Source organism: Alligator mississippiensis, chromosome 10 (assembly GCF_030867095.1).
Source record: "Alligator mississippiensis isolate rAllMis1 chromosome 10, rAllMis1, whole genome shotgun sequence".
Lineage (NCBI taxonomy): Eukaryota > Metazoa > Chordata > Crocodylia > Alligatoridae > Alligator > Alligator mississippiensis.
The window spans coordinates 258401-285790 of NC_081833.1; the positions used below are offsets into that span (position 1 = coordinate 258401).

Below are 27390 nucleotides of genomic sequence, written 5' to 3' on the forward strand. Positions count from 1 at the left end.
GTAATATATATATATATTTAGGAAATGTTTTATTTAAAAATGATGTAATGTGCTTGTATCTTGGTCACATTTCGAAGCAGGAAGATATATTAGTTTACATTCTGGAAGGAATAAATGTTCTATACACTGTAACAAAATAAGCAGCGATGTTAATTTTTGGCAGATACTGCAAATGACCACTGATAAGAGGGTCAGGCTGACACGGCTGAACACACGCTGATGAAACAGCTGTTCCCGTCACTGCACATTCCTCTCGTGGCGCTCCTGCCAGCGCGGCTCTACAAGTTGCCCCCCCTCTCCCCCGCCTGTGATCTTGTCCCTCAGACTCAGCAAGCCCCTGACGTGTATTTACTCCCAGGACCATTAGGACACCCTGGTCTCTCTCAGGTTCATCAAAACAATTACTTCCACCACACTTACTGGCAATTATAGGCTAGTCAGTCTTACCTTGGTCCTTGGGAAGACCTTTGAGAAAATTATCAAAGAGCACATCTGCAAGGGCCCAGCATGGGAGCTATTGCTCAGGGGCAACCAACATGGGTTCATTGCGGGCAGGTCCTGCCTGACTAACCTGGTTTCTTTTTATGATCGGGTCACAAAGTCCCCGGAAGAGGGTGTCAGGGTGGATGTCATCTTCCTGGGCTTTAAGGCCTTTGACACTGTTTCCCACCACATTCTCCTAAAAAAAAACAAACTTGGTGACGGTGGCATTGATGCCTACGTAGTCAGATGGTCACACCCAGAGAGTGGTGGTGGACGGGTCATCTTCCACCTGGAGAGATGTGGGCAGTGGGGTCCCCCAGGGCTCGGTCCTGGGGCCTGCACTGTTCAACATCCTCATCAGTGATCTGGATGTGGGGGTAGAAAGCACGCGGTCCAAATTCACTGACGACACCAAGATGTGGGGCGAGGTGGGCACGCTGGAGGTGGGGGGACAGAATCCAGCTAGATCTAGACAGGTTGCAGAGGTGGGCGGATGAGAATAGGATGGAGTTCAATGCAGACAGGTGCAAGGTGCTGCATCTAGGGAGGAGGAACCAGCAACACTCCTATAGGCTGAGGAACACCCGTCTTGTCAACACGGTGCCAGAAAGGGATCTTGGAGTCATTGTTGACTCCAGGATGGACATGAACCTCCAATGCAAGGAAGCCGTCATTAAGGCTAGCTGCACCTTGTCATGCATCCACAGATGCATCTCGAGCAGGGCCAAGGAGGTGATCCTCCCCCTCTATGCGACACTGGTCAGGCCACAGCTGGAGTACTGCGTCCAGTTCTGGGCGCCGCACTTCAGGAGGGATGTGCCCAGCATCGAGAAGGTCCAGAGGGGGCCACCCCCATGGTGGGGGGCAGCAGGGCAGGCCCTACGAGGAGAGGCTACAGGACCTGAACCTGTTCAGCCTCCACAAGAGAAGGCTGAGGGGGGACCTGGTGGCCATTTACAAACTCATGAGGGGAGACCAGCGAGAACTGGGGGAGCTCTGCGGCACCACCAGGGTTACAAGGAATAATGGCCACAAATTGTTAGGAGAAGGTTCAGGCTGGACATCAGGAGATATTACTTCACAGCGAGGGCTGCCAGGCTCTGGCCTGGGCTCCCAAGGGAGGTGGTGCTCTCCCCTACCTTGGGGGAGGCTGGACAGATATTTGGCTGGGGTGATATGATCCTGGCACCCATTCCTGCCCAGGGCAGGGGGTCGGACCTGATGATCCATTTCGGTCCCTTCTGGCCCTAAGTACTAAGATCCTAGGAAGACCAACACACCATCTCACCGGTTCTCAGGGCCAGATTCTTCCTGGCTTTTCAGTGCCTGGGGGCGAAGTAAACTGCTCTCCTCCCCCTAGCGCAGTGTAATGGCCACACAACACGGCAGCCCTGGGTTTCTGAGGAGCGCAGGGCTGCTCTTGCCCGCGCGCTTGCTGCGCTAGGGGCAGCGAGGGCAGTCCTAGCACAGACAAGGCCACGCAGCGCGGGGAGAGCGCCGGCAGGGACCGCCCCGGCAGGTCACAGCCGCGTCCATCGGCCGAGGGGTTTCCGAGGGAGGAGGCGGCGCGCGGCAGATGCTGGGAGGACCAGGGCTGAACAGGGCTTTGCAGCAGAGGGACCGCAGCGGGTCGGAGCTGGCGAACGACACGTTGTTGGCACAGGGTCCCGTCCGCTTGGAGAGCTTTCAGAACAAGGCACGCCTGAGCCAAGTGAAGCGCTCGTACCAAGCGTCTGTGCAGATGGGTACACAGGCACTTGAGGAAGCTATTAAGTAATAGTCTTGGGTAACGCGTGGCCTCCAGATACTGAGTGACTGAAAGTTTTTTGCATTGGGACACAAGGTAACCGAGGGACATTAGCTGAGCTCCCCAGTTACCCAAAGAGACACTTGCACCTTGACCTGCCGCTAGGACAGTGGCTACGCCGTACCGTGGAGCCATCACTCTCCTGCGCAGGCCTGGGGCCGGGGAGACCAGGGCTGGAGGCTCCCACTCGCCTTTCCCTTGGGAGCCTCCTTCTGGTCACAGGCCCACGACCGCCCTTGAGGGCCTCGCGGGGGCCGCTGCTCCTTGCCCCACCACACTGGGGGGCTCCTCCCTCCCGGCACAGGCGTCCCAGCCCCTGCCCCAGGCGCAGACACAGGCAGCAGGAGGGGCTGCGCGTGCAGCCTCCTGCGGGATTCAGGCGGGGAGTCCCACGCCACAGCGTGCACCAACCTGCAAGCCCCGAAGCCAGGCAAGAGAGAAAGGGGCTGGGAAAAACCATCCTCCTTTACGTTTCAACTTGAGCAAAATTATGCATCTGATCTAATCCTAAGGAATGATCAAATGGTTTTGGCTGAAGCTTTCCAAACACACAGAAGGTAGGCATTTAGCACCAACAACTTCAGCTGCACACTTAACATTTAGCAACATTATAATAAGCAACTAGACAGGTCTTAACAGATTGCAGGAGAATTTTAAATAGACAGCATTAGGCCTAATCCGAGTCTTCGCCTTAACCATCACTCCTCCAACCGAGAACTAATAGTCAGAAAACACGAACCCCTCCTCCCCCACACACACACACGCTCCATCCCTTACCATCTTTTGGTTATGCTTCAGCATCTTTAATTTTTCTAAGACTGCTTTAATCTCCTGCTTTTCTATGTCTACACTGCCACAAGACCAGACAAAATACCCGTAAGGAAGATCATTCAGCTAAAGAGCTGCCGAAGCGAAGGGAAGACTCCAGGACAGGTACATTAAAGATGCATCTTAGCTATTCATTTCTGGACTCCACGGGGGGAGAGCTTTTTTTCCCAGCATATTAGTTTGCAGAGCCTTGTATGATGGTGTTGTGAGGCCAGCACCATGGAATAAGTCAGGTGATCCCTCAGATACAAACTGCAGCCAAGGAGGATAAAGAGTAATTAAGCACATTACCTTTAATCTCCCAACACGAGAGACAGAGCTTTGTACCTCTCTGTCCTACCCACCTTTGCGAAACTACCATCAAGCCCAACTTTGCCCCAAACCCCTGACAAAGCATTTTGCCTGGGTGCATCCCGTGCATTTAACTCAACTCCTAACTTCATTATTTTAGTGCCATTCCCTTCCCCAGGACCGGTAACATTGCATACCTGTTCTGCGGCGGCATCGCCGGCTGTTCCAGTCCTGGGCAGCCTCCTCCTAAGTGAGAAAGCTAACATTTGTCAAAGCAGATGCTGGATTTACGAAGGGGTATGTGTGCGCCAGAACCAAGCACCCACTATTTTATGCTGCCCCAAATGTGTTTGGTGTGCTAATTGTAAAGGTGGAAAGATGCTCCTTGCCCCAAAAAGCTGAGTGTAACGAGACAGCGATTTTCAACCTTTTTTGTCCCAGGACCCATTTATAAAGCATCCATGGCCAGTCCTGACCCAGTGCTCCTCACTCCTGACCCGCTGCTCCCGGGCCCCAGCCCCACAGTGTGTGGGGCAGGGGGGCCCTAAGCAACCCCTTGCAGGCTGGAGCTACGACAGCCTGCAAGGGACAAGCCCTGGTTGCCCACATCTTTCTCCCTTGAAGGAGAATCCATTTTTAAAGTTTGTTTGCAACCCTTTCACATATTCTTGTGAGCCACTTCTGGGTCCTGACCCACGGGTTGAGAAACAGCATGTTGATAGGGGTTACGGAAGAGCAGAGAGCAGAGGGTTGAAAAGAAAAAAAAAAATAAAAAATATATATATATATATATATTGCACATTGAGTTACGTGCATATTGGTGTGGTTCTGTTAATAGGGTTTTCCGATTGCTGGTGGTTTCTGTGAACAGCAGCTCACTCGCCGCGATTAGTTGCTGAGGATTGCAAAAAGAAGAGTTTAGTGGCAGGACCGTCACTACAAGCAGAGGGAGTGGCTGAGAAAAAGGCACACCTATACCTGGGCCCATCACCAATGCAACTTTCACCGAGACCAAACCAAATCAGCTTCCACGGGTCTTCCTTACAAGTCTGTTTGAAAACATGTCACCTGCAGGCATGCAGGATTTCCTTCAGAGGGGCAGGATGGAGTCAGCTCCTCTCTCCCCAGAAAGAAGGACAACTTTCAAATGTATATTTGATAAAACTGTATTTTTGTGGGGTTTTTGTTTGTTTGTTTGCTTGTTTTTACAGACATTTGTACACTTGGTTACAAAACTGTAAAGAACTACAACTTGTTTTTAATCATTTTTTGGTCGGCAAATATTGTAAAATCTGTGTGTGCAATTATCATGTATTTACAGGGCCTCATGTTAGTGATTTTCAATGATTATTCCAATAATGTCACACACTCTCAACATAAGACATGGCTTAAGATAAATATATTAGTAAATAAATATTCTGAGAACATATTTCCATAAATGAAATGTGCTGCTATACATTTACAGAATATATACAAGTTGTTTTCTAGCCTTTGAAACATTAAAAAATGGTAATGAAGGAGAGAGAGCCCTTTTGACCGTATTACAAATCTTTACAGCAATTTTTATACAAAACCTTTTTAAGTGCTACAAGATCATTTTAATTAAAAAACATTTTAAATAGTGCCTCATGAGCCCAACACTGGCAACAGTTCATTTAATAGAAAGGCATTTTGTTTAAAAGTAGTATCTATTGTGGCTAATTGGCCTGTGTGTCCTTTCAAGAGGCATCGGGAGCAGGGAGCAGCAGTAAATGCCAACGGAGGAGGCAAGAGCAGGATGGGAACGGAAGACCTTACCGCATGGCTCGTGGGGAAGGAGTGGCCCGACTGGCTGCGGCTTCCTTGTCACCCGGGCGAGATGGTTCCCGGGTGCCCGGGACCGTGAGTCCTAACGTGCAACTAGCCAGTTCACACCATAACCACATTTCACCACAGCTCTCCTGTGGCTAAAGGCTCCCTGCTTTACAGCGCGCACAAGCTGTGCGGCTTTGCCACACCTACAGTCCGCTTCTTTTGTTGTCGCAGGAGCTGGGTGTGAGCATATTCAAAGAGGGAAAAAAAGTGACAAACCTCCATAGCTCCGTTTCCACAAAACACATCCTCTACCACCTTCCGTCTGAGGATATTGCTCAGCCTCTGCACCTTTACACCTAGAAAATGCATTCGCCATTTCCCCCCACCCTTTTTATAGCTGGCTCCTTCTGTGCTGTACGATGCACCATTTCTCTGAACAGCTGGACTCAGGCGGTTACTCACCAAGAGCCTTGCTTAGGGTTCCTGCAAATGCTAAGGATCCTTCCTGGTGTTATTGGTCAGAACTGAAAAGCAGATCTCCTTTTCACCTTTCAGCTGCTCCTTGGTTCATTTACCTTCCCTGGGACGTTAAAGGAAGTCAGCTGGTTTCCCTGACAAGCCCAAGGCAGTCTCGCACAGGGCAGCACTTCAGTGAAAGAACACGTCACACCGAACTGTCATGGTTCAGGCCATGGAAATGTGTCCCCATCATGTTTACTTCTATTAAATCCTTCTTACCAGACCTACCTTGTGGGCATAAACTAGTACGCCCCCCCATAAATGCATCCCTGCCCTGTGTATGCACCAGACAGAAGGGTGCTAACTGTTTCAAGCACACGCAGCATGACAGGCAGTTTAAAAAACATGCTATGATGGCCTCTTACCTAGAAGCCATTGTTTCCACAGGAAACAAGAGAAACACAGACAGACGTATGTGCGTAGACTAATGGGGTATGCAATGCTTTCCATACGCAGTCAAACACGGGCAAAGCTGGCTGGGCCAGAGAAAGCTGCAAGACGGACTGAGCTAAGGAAGCAACCTCAACCGCCTCTCTTCCAGCAAAGAAAGAAAACAAATGAAGCCGGTTTACCCAGTCCTCACTGCCCCTGGCGTGTACACACACGCAGCCTGTACCAGCTGGCAAAATGCACTAGTACCCTTAGAAAGCAAAACACTGACCCCATCCAAGCTTTCCTAAACTGACCCAGGCAAGCCACAGAGACCTTATGAGCCCCCTTTTGCTGCCTGCAGCAGTATTTCTTGCTACGGAGCTGCCACCTGGGGCTGCAGGCTCCTGAAGAGCCGTCCTCAGAACACCAGGACGGCAGGCCCTGCCGAGGCAGCGGTTTGACATGTACCTGCAGCAGTGGGCAGCAAGGGGCAAGGGGGTCCTGGCCGGCAGCAGTAAAGGTCCCTCTGAGCTCTCGTCTCCTCTGTTAGGAGCGCTGAGCACACAGGCTGGGGATTTCTCCTCGCCAAGTCCTTAGAGAAGTGTGAAGCAGGGGAACCGACAACTCTATACCGTACCCCCTGGCTCGTAAGGAAACCTGCTTGCTACTGGAAGCGGCCACTAGAAGGCAGGGGCAGTGTCTCGAGTGCTCAGTCAGCGCTGGTATCCATATCCGGACCAGTCTGCTTCAAGGTGCTGGTTTGTTTGTAAGGCAGGTGTAGCCCTGAGCTCAAAGGCTAGACTCCTTCAGCAGGAGGCAGCAGCATCTACGCATGGCGTGGCTTGTTTAGCACAGCCGTGGCACCTGCTCAGCAAGAGCCGGCACGGCCATTCTAGAGGAAAGTATAAATAACACTTTTTGTCCCTAGTACAGGAATGGCAACAGCGCTCGGACAGAGCGGCTCCAGCCCATACCCCGGGCGGCTCTGTACCCCGACCCAGGCCAGAGCTGCACAAGGCTGCAGGCTGGAGAGGGGAGCGGGGAGATGTAAGGAGGGGCTCAGTCAGGCAGGGCGGGTGCACAGGGGCTTCTCCACATTACCACTTTTGTGTGTTTGTCAAAGCTAAAAAAAAAAGTCTGAAAGTCCGACAGAATCTGGTGTCTCCGTGGCAGCTCCCGTGCTCGGTCTGTGGCAGCCAGGCCGGGCCTAGTCACCCATTTGGCTCCTCTCCAGAGGGTGCGATCCAGAGCCTGAAGGGAAAGAGGAGTTATTAGACAAAAGGAACATTTTGGGGTCAGAGGCCTAGAGGGGGCCGGGGAGAGGCTTCGCAGCTCGCTGCAGGTGAACCAGATGCTTCAATGGTTCTTTCCTGTCTAGCCCTCACCACTTCCTGCGAGACCCCCCAAACAGCTCCTCCCTCGCAGGCTGGAGGGCAACCCCTTCCCCCCCCCACGCTCCGAGTCTGTCCATCCCGGGGCTTTCCGCACTCCTCTCCGACCCCTCGCAGCACTGGTCTGGTCTGGTCTGGCCTGGCAGCTGCTTTTCCTTAGCACCGGCCGTGGCCGCCAACACTGGCTGCAGCAACAGTGAAAGCCCCCAGCAAGGACCTGCTGTGCTCTCACCACTGGTGTCCAGAGCTGTCCTGAGTAGGGCTAGGCAGCACCCATGAAACAGCACTGGGGACCAGGGGTGGGATATTTGAGGGAAAAAGGCAAAGGCGCAGCATTTTTGAAGAACAGTGGCTATTGGACAGCACTAGGCCAAACTCCCGCATCCCCAGCCTGGGGTAACTTCCATGGCCGTGTGCGCCATGGCAGCCAACACGTGCTCCTGTGGGACAAAGGAGCTGAAAACTGCTGGGGAATGGCCAGGCCTGACTCTTACCTGCAGCCTTTGTGGCTGGTGCCAGGTCCTGGGGGCTCAGGGCAGGGGCAGAGAAGAGCCTCCTGGCTTCCTCCTCCCGCACGCAGCTGCTCCGCAGGAAGGATGCTGCCCGATAGCACCTCTCCCTCTCCTCCGGGACCTCTCCCAGACCCTGGTGGTGCAGACGAGCATCCATTTCAGGTGCCGCATCCCAGGAGCTGCAGCCCCCTGCTCGGGGGCCTTGGCAGTCCGGGGGCACGGCCAGCTCACAGTCTCTGTCCTCAGGAATGATTGGGATGCGCTGGCCTAGGTCGCACGCACCCTTGTAGCAGCTGGGCAAGGGGTCGTCCGGGAGTGTGTACTGCACGCTCACTGCATAGTCGTCTGTGTAGCAGCCACCACCCCCACTGCCACCACCACCACAGGTGACTTGCTTCTCTTCATAGAAGCAGCAGGGCAAGCCCTCGTATTTCACCCCGTCTGTCCTATGCAAGTGGTCTGAGTTAATACTGTACAGGCCCTGGGCGCTACCCACCTGCTGCTCCAGCCCTGGGCCACAACCCCCCCATAGCGGGGAGCCAAGGAAGAGCGCGCTGCAGTCTGCTGTCCCGCTAGTGGGCTCCAAGGCAGAGGAGTGCTGGAGCTCAAAGCAGCACGCGCAGGCCTGCTCCATCAGTGGCCCAGCTACCTCTTGGGTTTTCCAGGTCCTTTTAACATCCAAGGCAGCACCGGGAGCAGCCTCGAGGCCTCCCTCTGAGGTAGTGCCATTTGGAGCCCTGTGCTCTAGTGAGGAATCGCTGCTATAGTTCATCTCCATGCTGCAATTAGAGAGCTGGTCCCCTGAGGAAGAAGCTGGCACAGGCCGACAGTCCACACCCCCCAAACTGTGGCCAGGTGCTAGGAGCTCATCCTGATGGGGACCCTCCAGGAGAACAATTGTTCCTCGGCTCGCACCTCCCACCTCACCTGCACGGCAGGGGCTCTTGCTACGGTAAATGTAGGGGTCATAGTCGCTGCTCAGGGAGCTACGGAAGGTGGAGCAGCTCCCATAAACCCCCTGGTTGCTGACCTCCGTGCAGTCGATCATGGAATCGCTGGACGAGCAGTGGCACTGGCCAGAGCTGCTGCTGCTGCTGTCACTGCCTGGGCAGTCAGCCAGGTAGCCACTGCACACAGAGCGGTGACCATGATAGCAGCTGAAGCTGGAGGTGCTGCCGCTCTCCAAGCGGGAGGACGGCACAACATGTACCACAGGAGGGAAAAGCATGCTGTTGCCGGCCTGGAAGGCACGGGAAGGGCCCTTTGAGGCAAGGCCAGCTGCAGGCTGTCCATCTTGCTCAGGGTAGCTAAGGCCTTGGAAGTAGTAGTGCTGATACATGGTCTCATACTGGGAAAAACATGCTGCTTTGGAGAAGCTCCGTCCGTTGAACTTGGGCCTTCGGAAAGCGTGAGCTGGAGAATAAGCCCTGTGCTCCAGGCCACAGTGATGGGTGTTCAGAGCGTGGTCCAAGTGAATAGGCTGGTAACTTCGGATGTAGGCTGGGGACTGTGCTGGATACAGGCTCTGCTCGCCATGCCGGTCGACCGTCAGTACCGTGATAGGGTTCCCGTGAGGGTCCATGCTCGTCCGGGTGGGGTAGGCCGTTATCTGGTTGGTCCTGTGCACTCGGCCAGGGTAGTGAACTGGTAGAATCACTCTCTGCTGCCGGCTGCGCACAGGGTTAGCAGACTCCAGACACACTGGGCCTGGGTTCCCCTTCTTTTGCTCTGGATGGGAGGAGATAAGGAACAGAGCATGTGGGAAACGCAGTTACTCTGCTGAAGGTTTATTGCTCTGACAGGGAAAGACGGTAAGTGAAAGGTGCCAGGCTGCTCTGGAGAAGCAACCCTGCCAATACTATCACACTTGCCCGGCAGCCTTTGAAATACCTGGGTTTTATGGACAGGGGAGGAAAAGAAATGACTTCTTCCCCACACAGGCAGTGGTGCTCACTCCAAGTTCGGAGCAAACAATGATGCCTGCCCAGCTTTCGCCACCTCGCAAACAACCTCCCTAATTTCTGTTACACAGAACAGTTTTCAAGCTGGGGGGTGGGGGAGTCCATTTATGCCACACTGCAGCACACAGGAGAATCCCTTCCCATACACTCCCTGCTTGTCCTTCCGTTCCAGTCACCTGCTTTTCCCGGTGTTTATCCAGATACAAACAGTAAGTCAGGTGCCTTTTACCAGTGGTGCTTCCCTGCGCAGGCTGAGAGGTGCTGCCCTCTGCCGAACATTTGTTCAGGGCAAGGCAGCTTGTAGGAACGTGACCCAGCTCTTTTGGAACATGGGTCATTCTCAAAGAACCTCTCTGGGCACTAATGCCTGCTGGCATCCTTGACAGCGGCCCCAGGCTTGCAGGATGCAGGCTACAGGCAGGATAGAGATGTGCAGGGCAGCATGCAGGAGCACAGCTTCCCCTGTGGCTGAGTGGATAGGTCTGGGAAGAACCACGCTGGAGCACATGCATCTGCAGGGCAGCACTCACCTATGATGTTATGGCGACAGTGAGGGCAGGTGTGATGCTGCAGCAGCCAGGGGTCCACACACTTCTTGTGGAACCGGTGAGTGCATGGAATGACTCGCAGCTCCTGTTGGGGCAGAGAGTGATGTTAAGTGACCCTTCCCAAGACAGCAAACGTCCAGTCCACACCCCACCCCATCCTTTCAATATGGCAACGCAACAGGTCAGCTCTAAGCCTCTGACTGAGGTCAGACCAGAGTTAAACACCAGCCAATCAGGAGCTGCAGAAGAGCGCAGCATCTCTGCACTGTGCAGCCCTGGCACCTGCCATCAGTGTGCTCTGCCCATCTCCTCTCAAGACACACTTCCTGGTGAAGCCTAAAACTGTCCCCTCTCTGGAGGACCCCGGTTTTTCCAGCTGGGTTCATAGTGTCATAGTAGCTAGGGTCAGGAGGGACCTGAACAGATCATCTCGCCTGACTTCCTGCCACGGGCAGGAACGAATGCTGGTTCACAAGACCCCAGACAGGTGATCGTCCAACCTCCTCTTCAATTTGCCCAAGGTAGGGGCGAGGACCACTTCCCTGGGAAGCTGGTTCCAGATTTTGGCCACCCTGACTGTAAAATACTGCCCTCTGATCTCCAACCTAAACCTATTCTCCATCAGCTTATGACCATTGTTCCTCGTCACCCCAGGCGGTGCTGGGGAGAAAAGGGCTCTGCCTATTTGCTGTTGATCCCCCCGATGAGCTTGTAGGCAGCCCCCAGGCCCCCCTCAGCCTCCTCTTGCTGAGGCTGAACAGGTTCAGGTCCCTCCGTCTCTCCTCTTAGGGCCTGTCCTGCTGCCCTCTCCCCAAGCGGGTGGCCTCCTCTGACCCCTCTCCATGCTGGCCACATCCCTCCTGAAGTGCGGCGCCCGGTACTGGACGCAGTACTCCAACTGCAGCCTGACCAGTGTCGCATAGAGGGGGAGTATCACCTCTCTGGACTGGCTTGAGATGCACCTTTGGGTGCATGACAAGCCTTGCTGGCTGCGGTCTGGCATTGGCGGCTTATGTTCATCTTGGAGTCAATAATGACTCCGAGATCCCTTTCCACCTCTGTGCTTTCAAGAAGGGATCTCCCCAGCCTGTATGTGTGCTGTGGATTCCTTCTCCCAAGGTGCAACACCTTGCATTTGTCTACGTTGAACCCCAGCCTATTCTCATCTGCCCACTTCTGTAGTCTGTCTAAACCTAATTGCAGCCTCTCTCCCCCTTCAAGTGTGTCCACCTTGCCCCATGCTCTGCCTGGCCACGTGCACTTGCAGTGCTGAGTTACTGCACCTGGTATTTTGTTTTGTTGCCTGAAAATGGTCAGTCAATAATTTTTTCTATTCTCCCCAAAAAACATGTCACCTCATCACTTTACACCTGGTGTCTTCAGCTTCCAGCTGGGATTTCAGATTGTTCCCACTCTTGGAGGCCCTTGCAGTTGCTCCCCAATTCATCCCTTTCCTTACCTCTTCTAAGCGCTATAGGAAAGGCAGAAGCCAGGAGCCCTCCAGGACAGCGCTGGCATTAGCATAGTGACAGAGGCTGAGGCATCAGAGTCATTCTCTGAAACTTCTGGTTTCTTCTGCCCTTGGTCTGTACTGTACTCTTTAAAGCCACCCACCTATCAAAGGAGGGAGAAGGGGACCAGGTGTGCAGCCCCACTAAGGTGGGCAGGTGTTATCATACGCTACTTGATCCAATTCTGGAGAAGAAGATCCAGCTTTTGTCTCAATTAAATCAGCAAGGCAATCCCTACCCAGGTACCCTATCACTAGCTGCTAATGACTGCACATGTGGGCCCAGTTCTACTATTCAGCCAGGTCAGAGAAGCTATTTTCTCTTACCTCCCCATCAATGTATTTCTCCAAGCAGATGGCACAGTCAGAAGTTGAGCTGCTACTGAGCGTGTCCAGAGCCCCACAGCTTCCTTCACGGTGACCCTTGCTTTTGGATTTGAACTTCCTGGTTTCCATTTTTTCCAGTGCCTGCACTGCAAGTCTGTTCATTGAATTCTGCAACATAAAATTCAGTTTTAGGGACTGTGAGGGACTGAAGCAGCTGGAGTAGCAGAAAAACAGCACTGTCTCTACTCCTAATCACCAGCATCTCTGACCACACTGCCTCTGGTTGTCAACACCTACACACTAAGCAGAGAGACTAGTTTGTCTTTAGATGGGAGGCACTTTCAAATGGATGTGTGATGCAGGAAGCAGCATGGGTCACAAACTGACTGTTGGACTAAGCGCCTAATATACACTCAGTACAGTAAAAAAACCTCGGTTACTTTGAGGTTAATTTCTGAAACTTGGGGAAAAAAAAAGGCAAAACTGATTGAGAAGGAAAAAATGGAGCAATTATTGGAGTTGCTTTAGACTCCGCAATCATGAAAGATGCAATTGATTACAGAACATCCTGGCTAGGGTGCCTAATGAAGGCAGAAATACAGAAGAAAAAGCAGCATATAGTGAATGGTTAAAAAAAAAGAAAAGCAGCTGGCAACAACGACTATGAATGAGAAACTGATGAAGGGGTGACTGAAAAGCAAATCTATGGTCAGCAGGGTTAAAAAACTTTTAAATGCACCAGAGGAAAAAAGAAAATCTTAGCAATTTCTAGGTCAACTGCTAGACAGGAGTGGTAAAATTGTTAGCATGATTCAGAGAAGCAAAAACAAAAAATAAAATCAAGAAATATTTTTGTTCTGCGTTTGGAAAAAGGATAACAACAAAAATACTTCCTATTCTAGCAGCAGCTAAGAAGTTAGCTAGCATCTATGAAAACAAAATGATTTTAAGTTTGCAAGACAAATAACTTGCACAAAGAATTAGAGAAATGACTGACGTGCTCTGTGAACTGATACCGGTTTTCAAGAAATCTTGGAATACTGGGGAAATTCATGAAGACTAGATGGGAATTAATAAACCAATACTTAAAACCAGGACAAATAAAATGCCATCCCTAGATACCTGCAGGGAAATTACAGGTGGGCTGTCAAGGACAAAAATAAAAGTCTTATTGTGGCCCCTTTCTACTATGCAGCTCTCATGCCAGATTGCTTTGATTCACGGACTCTCTGTCCCAGGGATGACTCCTACCAGATTATTTTCTGTGCAAATGTCTCCCCCTAGGAATCAAGAGAAGTTAGTTCTTTAAAAGAAAGTTGAAACTCTTCTCCTCCCATGCAAATGGAAATCCTGACACTGTCCGTGCTAAATACCCAATCAGCCTAGAAATCACTTTGAAAACCCCTCCACACGGTTCTCTGATCTGCTGCTGCTGCTGAGTGACACCAGATGCCTCCTCCTCCACAATGATTAGCCACACTGGCACAGTTACCTCTTCTGGCCAAAGGACCAGCTGAGGGCAACACAGATCCCTTAGAGAAATCTGCAGCCTTTTCAAAGTGTCCTGTATTTCCAGAGGGAACCCTTTCAACAAAGGTTTTTATTTCATAAGATTCCCTTTTTCCCCCCCCGACAGTGCCAGGTCAGCTTTCTAAACGCAGGTAGAGCCAGCACCAGCCAGAGCTCGAGGAGCACACCGTCATCGCTCCCAGACCCAGGCACCTCTTACCTGACTACGTCGCTGCTTCAGTTTGATCTTGACAAGAAGGATAAGGCAAACAAGCGAGACCACCACAAAAAAGGCCAGGAAAATCCCCATATCAAAATACTCTGTAGGTTGCTGGGAAGTGAAGACAAAGAGTTTAGTTCCCTCTCCAGAGAGATCGCGTCCAGATCCACTGCCCCCTTTTGTCACTTCGTGGGAACCATCATCCCCATACAAGCATTGTGGGTAAGCACAGGCTCCAAGTGCAGCAGCCAAAACCCCGAGTTTGCCCTCCCAGGCACTGGATTAACATGACAAGGTATCTATCATTCTGTCTTGCTGCTCAACACAGCAGAGTCAGGGGTGCAGCCTACCTACAGGGATATGGTAAACAATGCAACATCAGCACAGCAAGGGGGAAAGCTGCATTTATTAGAGGCCCAGAGAGTGCGAAGGACGGCACGATCACCAGCCACCAGAAGCAAGGTTTACAGCAACTCTGCACTCTGGGCTGGCTCCACAAACAGCAGCTTTCACCACAGCCAGTCACAGTTCCTGCGGGGTTTTGGTTTGCTTTTATCTTTGAGAGTAAAATCACGGCACGTGACTCCTCTGCAAGCTGTCTACTGCTCATGTGAGTCATACTTCCTAACACATAGTATTTGCATAGCATACAGGATTTTAGAAATATAGGAGACTGGAAATCTTGTGGCTGATTTCTGTATTTGTCTCTGTCAAGTGTTCAAGAGATCCAAGGGGAATCTAGTCTGGATTAGAAAGAACTTGAAATCTCAAGGTATCTGTTAATCCACGCTGGGAAAGTGCAACAAAAGGGTGGACAGTGCCTGCAGGGATTAAAAGCCCATGAGAGTGCCCGAACAAACTTTAATATGTAAAGAAAGTTTTACTTAAAGGATGATCACAATCCAAAACCCAAGAAGAATCCTTGTGCTATCAACACAGGTTCAGACTACAAATCCCCTACTCCCACCAGAGCGTAGCTACTCGTTTGCAAAATCCCACAGAGGTCTACAGGACTTCTTAACTAACCACTCTCACACCAGGGCTCGTGGGAGCATCGCCACGCTGCACTCCCCAAGCCAATGCAGTTACCAGGGGCTGCACAAAGCAACAGCAACAGGACGCCCTCTCAACACCTGCTTGAAGCTCACCCGTGGGGGCCGGTGCTGAATCCTTGCTCGTGCCACTTTCTGCTTGTTAACAATGTTCATCAGTTTAACTGCATCAGCACCTTTGACATACACCACTGGCCTTTTCAGAGGGTCTTCAGAGCCCTGGTTAAGCTGGAAGAAAACAGAGCACAGGCACTCAACAGATTTGCTGCAGATTAGTTGGCTCTTTCTAGACAAGGGAGAGACAGTTACAAAAGGATGAAGACAGCAATGGTTCCAAAACCATTTGTCCTTTTCTGCAGCATCCTCTCATCACAACGTGAGAAATAATCTTTACAATTACAAGTTATGCTTAAAATATTAAGTTAATTCAATTTGCCTGTTACATGGTTAAAATTACAAACCGAGGAAATGCAAAAGTTAAATCAACTTGAACTCAACTGCACTGTGCGTTGGTGCAACATTTTAGCACAGTCATGTCTCAAACTTCTTACTTCTGAATATAAAACACTATATATTCCAAAAGCAACATTAACTTGACCACATCAAGCCGCCTATCATTTTACTTCCATAGCATTTACATCCAATTCCTGAGGCCTTCTAAACAAACTGTTCAGAGCTTTCTGGTTTACATAGCGTATAGGAAATGCATGTTTCCGAGCATGCGTCTAGCCGGTGAGGTTTAGCATGGAAACAGTTCTGTAGCCTGAACTGCAGTGACTGCCCCTGGGCACCCAACGACCCCATCTGTCCTGTGCTCCAAACACAGGTGGCTTTGGGCAGCAGGGCACCCTGGACAGAACAGCGGACTAGGACAACTCGCTTCAGGTGACTGTCTTGGGGCCTGTGCCACCCCCTTCAGATGGTACCGCCATGTATATGCCCCCCAGCCAGGTGCGTCTGCCTTCAGTCTGGCACTCAGCAGCCCTAAGTACATGGGCCAAGGCTGCATAGCATGGCACAAGCCTGGGCTCCTGCCTTCATACCTGGTCAATGGCATCTGGGTTTTCCGACACATCGAAGATGACGGCGGTGGCTCCCCGCTGCACTGCTCGCTTTGCCTGCAACAAACAGATCGTGCCCATGAACCACCTTTCAGGAGGCCGTGCTGTCCCAGCCCAAGCCTCCCCCTCCTAGCACCAACCCACCCACCCCCACCTCCAGGGGCCCAACAGGTAGCAGACGTGGTTCAACTGCCTTTTGCGTTCACCTGATGAATTCAGAGGGCTAGCGCTACAGCTGCACCTCTCCTGCAGGCAGCAGCTAACTTGCCTGCACCCTCCATGGTGCTCCCTCCAGCCCCAGCAGGTACCTTTTCACCAGGTCTCACTCAGGCAAGATTTTAAATAGTGCTTGGAGCTACAAGAACTGAACGATATGGAGAGAAGTCAGAGGCTGCTGCAGAGACCAGACAGCTGCAGAGCTTCACAGGACACTTTCTGTCCTAGGCAACTGGGTGAAGAGGAAGGAGAGGGGGTAGCGATGGCCAAGATCTCCCGACTGCAGCCGTGCGGATGGGCAGGTTGCGTGGCACCAGGAAGCCTGTGCTGCTCGGACCCTCGGAGAGGACTGTGCCACGTCCAGCCACAGGAGGTCAGCCTTGCAGCACGCCGCATCTCTGCCTGGAGCCGTTTCGTCCGCTGCATTTACATGCGGCTTGTCTCGTGGGATCACAACCCCAAACTCGAGTGACCGAGAAGCCAGGGGACGTGGGTATCTACATGAACGCCCTTGGACAGCGGCAGGGGAAGTGGATTTGCTTGGGCCCAGAGGCTGCTGCTGCTGCTTTTGCTGCAGCTTCAAGCAGAGTTTGTGTCCTCTGATGAAAAGCTGACCTGTAACTTTACACAGCAAAGCCCCCCTCGCTGAATGGCCGCAGGCACTGCTACACCCGAGTGCAGACACCCATCAAGGAACCGCCTTCCCCCCCTTCCCCCAGAAAGCAACAGCTCTCACGGGGTCCTGGCCCTCTGCAGAGACCCCTGGGTCCCGTCTTTCAAGGGAAACAGCTTGGAAAGGGTGGTACAAAGATGCTCTTTAGGGAATAACACTCGTTTTACCAGGGGAAGGTTAGTCAAAACTATGGCTGCAAGTATGACAAAACTGGTCACGATCTTTCCTCCATCCTTCCTGTATTTTCATGTTAGACTTTACAGCACGTCAGACAGCACCCGAGGGAAACCATCTCGCAAATAGGGTCTGTGGCTCAGCCTAGCAAATATTTGTCCCCTTTGAAGTCAACACACCTGGCTAATCCCTAATAGCTGCTGGGGATGAAAGGCTGATCTAATCCGGCAGCTCACGCGGTGCTCCTCTACAGCAGAGGGGGACCCCGAGAAGAGCTTGCCCAGGGCTGCCTGGAAGGTCTCTCAAAAGTGCCCTGCGCTTGCCGAACGGTCTTGGGCACTCGGGCAGTACCAGAGAGAACAGGACCGTCTCGCTCCCAGGAGTCCAGCTAAACACTGGGACTTACACTTGAGATTTGGTCACAGACAAGCCAAGAGTGGAAACTAGGATTGGAGAAGTGCCATTTCCCCTGCCTCCAGCGAGCGTACGGCATCGGTGCTGGGGCTCTGCTGGGCCCCGAAGGCAGGAGAGTCCGTGCGACTCAACGTTCGCTTGTCGCTTTCTCCCCTTCCTCCGCCCTGGCCGTGCCCGCTTCCATGCTGCGGCCACCCAGGCACAACGCTAAGAAGCCTACAGGGCAGCTGCTCCCTGCAGCCTCAGTCCCAGGCACGACAAGCCAGCCCCCATCAGTCAGAAACCTGGCAAGGGGAAGCCCCGACTCAAAAAATGCCCTGTTTTCAAACAGAAACCTTTCATTGCAGAGGAAATGACATCTCCCTCTCCCACACACATGTAGGTATGCAGCCACCCACACACGAGCATGCCAAGGCTGGAGAGGCGGTGGTGACAACCGAGGGGCAGAGGCTGGACTCGGATTCTGATCCCAAGCGTAAAACCAGCCCGAGCATGCGAATGGAGCTGTGCTGGAGCCTGGCCCCTTGCAGCCCTGCAGACACGAACACCAAAAGGCTCTGACCTAGTTCAGAGCAGCTCAGCACTGGTACGAGCAGGGGATTACGAGAGGGGCTCTCCGGCGAGCAGGTACGGAGCAGGCTTTCCGACGCAAGGCAGAGGCACGGAAGCCCCCGACAAGGGAGACGCAAGCAGTGGTGAAGCAGGCGCGTGTGGGGGCGCAGCGCCTCGCCCACACTGTGCAGGCATGCTCGCCGGCCCCGTCCAGCATTCCTCCCAGCTCCGCTCTCCACAACTTCGCTGCAGCTTGGCCTGACCTTCCAGGTTTCCCTGGCAAGAGATCAAAGAGTGGAAGCCACAAACACACCACAGAATGCAGTCTCTCCCTCTCCTCTGCCCCCCTTCTGTTCCTTTTCCTCCTCCTCCCCTCCCTCCTCAAACTCGTTTTTAAAACCACAGCACTTTGTTGAGAAGCGAGCGAGTGCGAGCAGGCTGGGGCCTGAGCACAGGCATCCTCTTCATCTTCCTTCAGCTCTCTGCCCCATCCCTCCGCAGAGGGAGCTCGGCAGGAGAGCCCTCCCCAGCTGGTCCACACCTGCACTGCAGGACAGGGCGGAGCAGGCAGCTGCCTGCCTTCCACACCACAATAATAGGGAGGATTCTCTAAAGACAGAGCGCAAAGCCTCCCTGCTTCCACACAGCCCTCGCTCCCCTCCTCAGAAAATAGCTCCTAGGTAATTAAAGTCATTAAGCCTTTGAAAGTATCCTCTCTGCCGCTTGCTCTGAGCCTTCCTGCTTACTAAAGATGCAATTTAAGTCCCACTTAAGATTATCTTAGACCATAAAAGAGACACACAGTATAAAAGAAGAAAAGATCAGTTAATGTTTAAAGAGCATTCACTGCTTAAAAAAAGGCACAGGAGCCAACCCATAAACTGGGAGGGAAGGTCCATGCAGGGAAGGCAGGAGGGCGGGAGAGTAGGCTGCAGGTATGGCTTCACCTTTGCAATGGCAAAGGCATCTTTGCAGGGGCTGCAAACACAGACACGTCACTGCATAAGAGTCTATTCTTCTTTCAAGGATGTTAGCGTTAAAAACAAGAAAAAAAAAAACAACCTCCCCGTTTCTTCTTTGAGAAGATAGGAAACAACATTATGGCTGCACTTCTCATACAAGGCATTGGGCTACCCTCATCATGCCCGAAAAAGGGCAGCCATACATCGTCCCCTGTAGTATAACAAACACCCGTGGCGCAGCAGCTGGACAAGGATCCGTCTGTTCGAATGTCCCCTATAGGAAGCGGGGCGATCCGTCACCATGCCACCACTTACTCTTTACATACAGTGCTCTAATTTCATGACTTGAGCACAGGGAAGGTTGTACACTGAGCTAAGCTAGCTCTGTGTGCAGTGACACTGGAATAATAGGTTTTGAAGTGGAAATGCTGGGCTCCAAGCTGCAAAGAGCTAAGCACCTGAAGCCCAGACTGCTCTCTACTCCCGGCTGAGGTGGCCCTGAACGAGGGATAGGAACGACTGCCGTTGTCGCTGGGGTGCGTGTCTGATCAGGAATTTAGAAATTCTTCTAAATTCTTCTGCTTCTCTCTGTAAATAATACCATATGAACAAGACACAGGGAAGCAGGTCATTTGGCCTCTTGCCTAAGTGGAACCTTCATTTCCTATTTCCTGGGATTGTAAAACACAGGGAGACTGGGTGTTTTATTTGGGCTTTTAATATTTTAAGTTAACATCCTTGCAAGATAATCCACATTCACACGCCCAGGTCATGCGTGCAGCCCAACCCTCCACAACAAGACTGTTGCCAGGAACTGTCTCGTCACTAAGAAATCACCCAAGGCTGCTGGACAGGAGCCAGTCCTTGCAGACCCCAGGAGAGGCAGAGGGAAGAAAAGAAGCCTCACTCACTACTCTCCACAACCAGAACCAAGTGCAGTACTGGTAAACTTTAGGATCTGCAAAAATGAAACCATCTTAGGTGTTCCTCTAGGCCTTGTAAAAGAGAGATGGCAGACACTGGAATCAGCAGAGAGGCCTGGCCTAACCCCTGCGCTGACTTGACTTCCTTCATCACCCTGAGCACTAACACCAGCCACCCTTGGGTCCTCTGCTCTGCCGCAGAAAAGAAAACGCAGCCTGGGTCTGCCATTACTTTCATGGGAACCACCACAAAGCTGGAAGAGCAGCCATGTGCATCCTACCCATACCTCTACCTCTTCTCATTGCAGACTCCAGTCCACATTTGGAAGCCTCTACAAGGACCAGGCTGCAACTCTGTTGTGAAAGCAGCTGTGCTTCCCTTACATAGCTAGATGAAGAGAGGACTGGCACAGTGCAGGACAGATTTCCTTGTTAGTCTCACACAGTGCATTTTCCAGCACTATCTTGGTTCAGTAGGGCACAGTCAGATTTCAGGAGTGCCAAAATCTAAGGAACACTTACACAGTTGGCCCTGTGTGCACGCGCTATACTTGTGAGACTCAGCTGACTGTAGTTGCTGGTCCTTAATTTTCTGCCTCATTGTCCTCTCACAATTATACAAGTATGTTCCCTGTGACAAAGAAGTAAAGATTGGGTCTGCTCCTTTCAAGAGCTGCTTGGTGCCACCGAACTCAGATAAGACCACTCCTCACATATTATATTCCACCTACTATTGCAGCTTGCACCATCATCTGTTGACTTCCACATGTCACAATGCAAAAAAACCCCTCTGGACACGGTCACAAACTGCTTAATGCCAATCTAATCATGAGCCCCCCCGATAGACTCCCGTCATCATCTCTACTCAGTGTCACAAGCTTTTGCTGGTCCACAAGCATGACATCATCATCACAGCTACTATGGTCTTCCTGCAGAATCGGTTTCCAAAACGTCCCATTGTCCCAGCATGCTTATTGCCCATGAATGCACATGAGCAGAAGAGGCCAAAGCAACAGATCGCCCTTCTGCTAACCACAGATGACACCAGGGTGCTTGTAAAGTATGGGCATTTGGAGCTTTTAAACGCACAGAAGGCAGGCCATGAGTGTTGCCAGCACTGTTGCATGATGGAGTGACGCGGGCACTGCAAACTGCCTGATGAGGAAGGGAAATCTGTATGTAAAAAAAAAAAAAAAAAAAAAAAAAAAATCTATCCAGACAGTTAGCAACAATGACAAATGACACCCAGACTTGCCAGAGGCTGAAGATGATTTTGCAGCAATGCATCACATGGCAGCTCCTGCCAGTGGCACATGCTACAGGCTGCATTTGTTCCAACTCTTTTTTCAGTTGCTTATTGAACACATTCAAATTCCACTTGGAATTGCTTTTAAACCATGAGCAAAATCCAGGCGGCTGCTTTGCACTGGAGCAGGATGTAAACCCTTCTGCCTTGCCTCCCAAACGCTGCTTCTTCTTTTTTTTTTTTAAGGATATTTGTTTTACTTTTCATTAATAAAAGTAAAAATTAAATAAATAAAATAGTTCAGTTTTTTAACATTAGGATCATTTAGAGTTGTCCTTTGCAAGTCTGCTATTAAATTATGGATTTTTTTTTGCCTGTGTTGAAAGGCAAAACAGACTAATGACACCAGTGGTTAAAGATGCCTTGAACAGGGTCACTTCAAGTTTAGCATGAAGTATGGATAACGACCGATCTGAGATTTAACCGAAGTGCTAAACTCCAAGCTGTCTACTCGCAAAGGAGACAGCAGGTCAGTGACAGGAGGTGGTAAATGGAGGCCATTAAAGCAGAGGAGCAAGACCGCCGTTACATCCACGCCATGCTTCCCCTTCAACGTGTTGCTGCTTAGACTATTTAAACTGCACTGTAGCGCACACACAACAGGCAGCATGACAGCCGACACGGGCTGAACCCCCTACTTCGAACTTTCCGATTGGAGCTTGAGGTCTCTCCCAATTTGCACTCGCGCGAGGCTTTACCCACCCTATGCAGTTTACTCAGTCACAGGGCAGATATGCACACACACCTTTTCTGGCTGACAGCTGCATGTGTGGCCTGTGAAACAATAAACAGGATCCTATCAACCACAAACAGCTAGCTCTAACCATGCCCTCCCTCGTTTTCTGAAATACTGCAAAACTTCCTGCCACTCCAGCCCCGTGCTTGAAAACACAGGCTCATCCCTCCTTTCCCAGGCCTGAGACGTTCTGAACAGTTCTTCCCCATCCGCTTTGGGGCTAAGGATGAAAGAAGTGAGAGACACGCTCCCCCAAGGAGCTGGTAACGAACTGGTCACTTGTACATAGCTGCTTCAAATCCAGGCCTGTTTGGCAGCCAATAGCATGCCATGTACAAGGGGTTGTTTAATGGATCTCAGCCCAGTTCCCAGTCACTGGAGATCTAATAACTTGGTTTCATGGTTGTCGTGCTGAACCAAGACCAAGAAGAGTTCATGCTTACCTCGAAAGATGTTGGCAACTAGGAGGGCAGCAGTCCAAGGCAGCTGGACACGAAGGCCATGCCTAGACCACAAACTTACTGAGGCCGGCAACAGTGTCCTCAAGCACGCTGCACAGCTCCAAGTGCTGTAGTCCAGACAGAAGCCAGCATCGCTGCAGGAACATGGCTACGCTATACCTGGTCCAGATGCACGCCGCTGCGTGTCCTGGCATCACGTGCGAGGAAGCCACCACCCGGCACAGTGGCTGTCTGGTTTATATATTGCCTAGAGGTAACTGGTCTTTCAGAGGCAAGGCTTGTCTAGTTCTGAACAGATGAAGGATGTCCAAAGAGAGATGAGGGGAAGGTGCCATAAGCCAATGGAAACAGAGGAATTACAAGGTATCTAACTAAAACAGCCTATATTTTGCCAAAGCCATGGAAGCGTGCAGGCAGAGGGAGCTGCACAAACAGTCTCAGCTAAGAATGAACTGTGCTCACCCCAGCTTAATCTTGGCAATGTTTTCACTACTACTGAGGATCTTTTGTCATAGTCCCAGCAGGGGACTGAAGCAAAGATGCCCAAGAGCTGCGGGTGATGGACCTATTTGCTCTGCACCCTCTGTTGATGATCAAAATGGAGAGATGCAAGGGAACTGTCAGTGGAAGGAGGCATTTACCAAAGAGTTCAACCAAGAGAATGGGGTCACTTGTACATAGCTGCCCTGCAATGTTCCTCTCATCTAGGGCAAGTCCCAGGCATATGGGGCACCTTCAGTAGTGTGAGGTCTGCTTGCTCTCTCTGAGGCTCAGGCAGCTTCCAGAATTGTTTTAAGGATGCAAGAGGGGCAGAAAATGTGCTGCACACCCTGCAGATGGACCACACTGGAAGCTTTATACAGCAAGATGTGAAGTTTTCCAGTGTGAGGACAAGCTCTCAGGCTAACCAGCAAGAGGCCTGAGCCCCACACTGCTCTGGGGTGCATGGGCCAATTTCTTTTCCAGGGCTAATCAGAGGTCACTAGCTTCCATCAGACAGGATGCACAACAACAACAGTGACAATGTGTGCAATGATGGATGTTTGCACTGCACCTCCTACAAGGACCCTAAAAGCTTGCCAGATATAAAGAGAGTTATTGATCAGAGACGGTCACCTTTTCTGCCCCACTTTCTAGTAGGCCTCACTTCTCCAAATACATTTATTAAATTACTCAACACAGGTAAGACCAAGTAAAGAAAAGGTGCTCAGTGAAGTCTCCATCAAAACTCCTACTCACTTCATTAATCAGATTTCCTTCCTCAGCCAGACAGACTGAGAACCCCTTTGCATTATATAGCTACATCTGTAACACACCCTGATTTGCTCTGCTACCGATAGGAAAAGGACTAAGCCCAGAAACTCCCAAGTCAGACAGGCAAAGCAGATCGGCAACAGCTCTGTTAGCTTCAATTAGAGACTTCCACCGTCTTCCTGATCGTTTGAAATCTATGACTCGTTCTAATATAGAACAACCTGGGCATGAAGGAGAACAAGCAGCGGGAAGCAAACTGGCACAGCCCTTTGCATAGGATCCAATAGGACTTCATAAAAAACGTACTCTGTGTGCCTTCGAACCTGACAAAGATTAATCATCATCACCACCTAGTTTACGAAGGAGACTCATCCTGACCCTTCAGTCTAACTCCAGGGACAGTTCTGTTGCACTTGGTGTGGAGGCTCCCCATTTACTATTTGCAAAAACTCCCAGCGAGCCAAAAAACTGCTACCATGAGGCCTGGCAAGACTGCTTGAGGTATGTGTTTTTCACTTCAGCTTCCATTCCAGCTCACGAGACAAGACAACAAGTTGAATGTGATGCTCTTGAATGCATTTCATCTACAATACGGTCCATCCCACCAGGCAGACTGCAGCGTGTTAGCAGCAGCACGTGGTGGTACAAACCTGGAGGGTCTCACCCAACAGTTCAGTTATCTGAACAACGGCGAAGGGAGTGCAGCCCGTACTTAACCCAGTTCCATCTTCCAAACCATGGAGCCATGCAGGGCAGGCGCGGGTGTACGCGTGTTGTGGGGGCATGTAGAAGGGGAAGGAATTCAATAAAACAGTACAGAAAGTGGGAATGAAGAGAAGTGAAGTGTCTTTCAAAGACTACCAGCTTACAGGCAGTAAATGCACAGGTATCTACTTTATCACCACCACAGAGGCAGAGATCTTTCTTCTTCATATGAAACCCACCCTAGGAGAATGGCAAACAGTAGATTCCAGTGATGCGAGTACTGGATGGACACTGGTCTACATAGAAACTGTACTTCTAAACTGGACGTTACCTCTAGAGACTGTCACTGGAGACAAATGCCTGGTAAAGGCAAGTACCAAACAGCCAGGAGCAGGTTTCACATATCAGGATGCCTCTCACAGAAAGAGAAGTTTCAGGCTCCAACAGAAAGTGCCTTATTGTAAAGATGGAGGAGTTGCTGTTTTCTAGTCACATGAAATTTTCTTCGTCTGACACCAGTTTTGAGAACCTGGGTTGGAAGAGGTGGACTTGCTTTGGAGTGCCTGACAGATGGAGCCATGACACTACGCCCAGCACCTGCAAAAGCTATGTCAGAGGTATCCAGCACAACTCAGAGAACTATTGGCAGGGAGACTCCAGTTCATCTCAAGAATACTGCGGATGTTTTATCATGAATTGAAAGAAAGACTTTATCCTTCTGAAGGAGTAACATTCAGTGAGCAAAACCTGGTAGGTAAGGAACAGACCTTCCTCCTGAACAGGGCAGCTTCTTCAGGCCCCTGTATTCAGGTGCAGGTTTAGACATGTCACACTACTTAGGATGTTTGTGGACACACGCTATAACAAAGCCCTGCACTGGCTGAGCATCTGAATACGCCAAGTTCTTCAGTGGTACTTGGTACCAGCCACCTGCTCTTTTAGAGATCACTAAGATGGTGAAGAGGGTCTTCTAAAATTCCTCGGCCAGCTCAAGAATATCTTCATTTCTAAGCACTGCTCAATGCCCACAAAAAGCAAGGGTCAATGCAGCAGAGCAATTCGTGCAACCTTTCTTTCAGTAGGTCCAAGGGGCTTCCAAGATGTCGTTCTTCTCCTTCAGATAATCTTGAATGGTACTGAAGTACTTCTACTCCTCAACAGAAGACAGAGAAGGGAAAGAACAGCTTCTTCTGGAAAGGAGGAAATAGCTGGTGGGCATGGCAGAGTTGCTGTGGTCCATATCATCATCCTCTTTGCTCAAGGGTCTAGAGCCTCAGCATGGTAGAGATGCTTGTGACAGCCAAGCAGGATCAGCCATAGGGTGAAAGCTTTCCCCTGAACAAGGCAATGCAAGTTGAGGCTATGGGTTCCAGCAGGCCAGGACTGCCTCTTGCATGGACAGGGAATACGAGACAAAGGTGGAGAAATCCAAGGAGCCCAAAGGGTTGCAGGCCAGCATTGTTCATGATGAGAGGAGGAAGGTGGCACACTGCAATAGCAGGTATCGTACTACGGAAAAATCAAACTAAACAATATCCATGAGCAGAAACACTCAAAGAAATAAGGAGTCTTGGAACAGGAGTCTTTCAAGCTTCTAAGCAGGGGGCAGTCCCTTCCCAGGCCGACGCACGCAGCTTCAGGAACGTCTTTCCACATGTTCAGGCCCCCCTTGCTCCCCACTCTGATTCTGTCATGACAAGTCGGTCCTAGTGCACTGGGCTTCCAGGGGGAGCATGGTCTCTGGTGCGACAGCTAGCAGCATCGTTCCATTCCTAGACGACTGGATATGTAACGGGTACTTCTACATGGAAAGAAATAGCCCAGATACATTAAGGTGATATTGTTGGACTAATCAATCCTGCTTTTTGTTTGGAGCAAACCAGGCTTATTTCACTACCAAGTCTGTCTGCAACAAATTCTGCAAACTAGAAGTTTAAAGTAGGTAAGAACGTTTTGTCTCTCTCTCTTGATCTCTCTCACTACTCACAATATATTAAGTTAGCAGCAGCTACTGTTGAGGAAAAGACTACAAAGGCTTGTCTAATTAACAGAAGAAATCCCCTTTCCAGTTCCAGATTCACAGCTACGCCTACAGAAGCCTGGTGTGTCAGCCACAGGCACAGACATTCCAGCATAATGGCCTGCTGCGCTCTGTTTACCGCTGAGAATCCGGCATGAAACCCACAGTGTTGTGTCAGAGACGCTGCTTCATCGCCGTGGACAAGCCCCACGGCTTTTCTTTGTCCCTCAGAACCACAAAGGGTACAGAGTGCTCGAGATAGCTGAGCAACAGTCATTATAGGTATCTGTCCTATGTTGAAATCTGCCTTGGCCACTGATATTTCTCTGTCCCTCAGTCCAGCAGGATTGGAAAGCTAGGCCAACAGCCAATTCTACAGGAGAGCCTGGGGAAGGGAAGGGAAGGGACAGTATCTAAATTGCTAATGGCAGAGATTAAAAATTAACTAGCGATGCCTCTGATCTGTTAATGTACAATTTCCAAGTGATTTCAGTAACATTGATTTAAGCAAAACAGGCAGAACTGCAAGGCAAGCCATGCTCGGCAGCAACGATTTCACTTGCTGGCGTCACACGAGGATATCCACGTTCTGCAGTCGCAGGCCAGCCTGCGATTCTTCCTTGGCCTGAGCCCTCAGCTTTGCCCTTTGGGCACAAGAGTTTGTCTTGTGCACGCATTATATTTACTGAACACGCAGCAGCAGTGACCATTCAGTTAGCGCAGTACTGTGGAAAAGCAGAGTCCCGAGCAGTTTTCTCTCAGTCTGAAGGTACAAACCATTTCTCAGACTCAGTTTCCAGCTCTGAAAA

At 50.9% G+C, this 27390-nt stretch overlaps 1 protein-coding gene and 1 long non-coding RNA gene across 3 annotated transcripts in view; one reads left to right on the forward strand and one right to left on the reverse strand.

Moving 5' to 3' along the window:
- Positions 1 to 132: 132 nt before the first annotated feature.
- LOC109283483 (uncharacterized) lies at positions 133 to 4838 on the forward strand. Its single transcript, XR_002090649.2, has 2 exons — positions 133 to 3223; positions 4248 to 4838. It is a non-coding gene; the product is annotated as an uncharacterized LOC109283483 (long non-coding RNA).
- ZNRF3 (zinc and ring finger 3) overlaps positions 4560 to 27390 on the reverse strand; it is a 106450-nt gene continuing 83619 nt past the window's right edge. The window contains exons 1-8 of one of the 2 annotated variants that reach the window (XM_059713301.1): positions 18225 to 18568; positions 16168 to 16242; positions 15221 to 15352; positions 14073 to 14183; positions 12344 to 12511; positions 10489 to 10591; positions 7980 to 9725; positions 4560 to 7345 (exon numbers count right to left, since the gene is read on the reverse strand). In XM_059713301.1, coding sequence (XP_059569284.1) covers positions 7302 to 7345; positions 7980 to 9725; positions 10489 to 10591; positions 12344 to 12511; positions 14073 to 14183; positions 15221 to 15280 — 2232 coding nt within the window. In that variant the 5' untranslated portion in view covers positions 15281 to 15352; positions 16168 to 16242; positions 18225 to 18568 and the 3' untranslated portion in view covers positions 4560 to 7301. Of the gene's footprint in view, positions 7346 to 7979; positions 9726 to 10488; positions 10592 to 12343; positions 12512 to 14072; positions 14184 to 15220; positions 15353 to 16167; positions 16243 to 18224; positions 18569 to 27390 lie in introns of those variants that run through there. The other variant, XM_059713300.1, reaches the window with a different exon arrangement.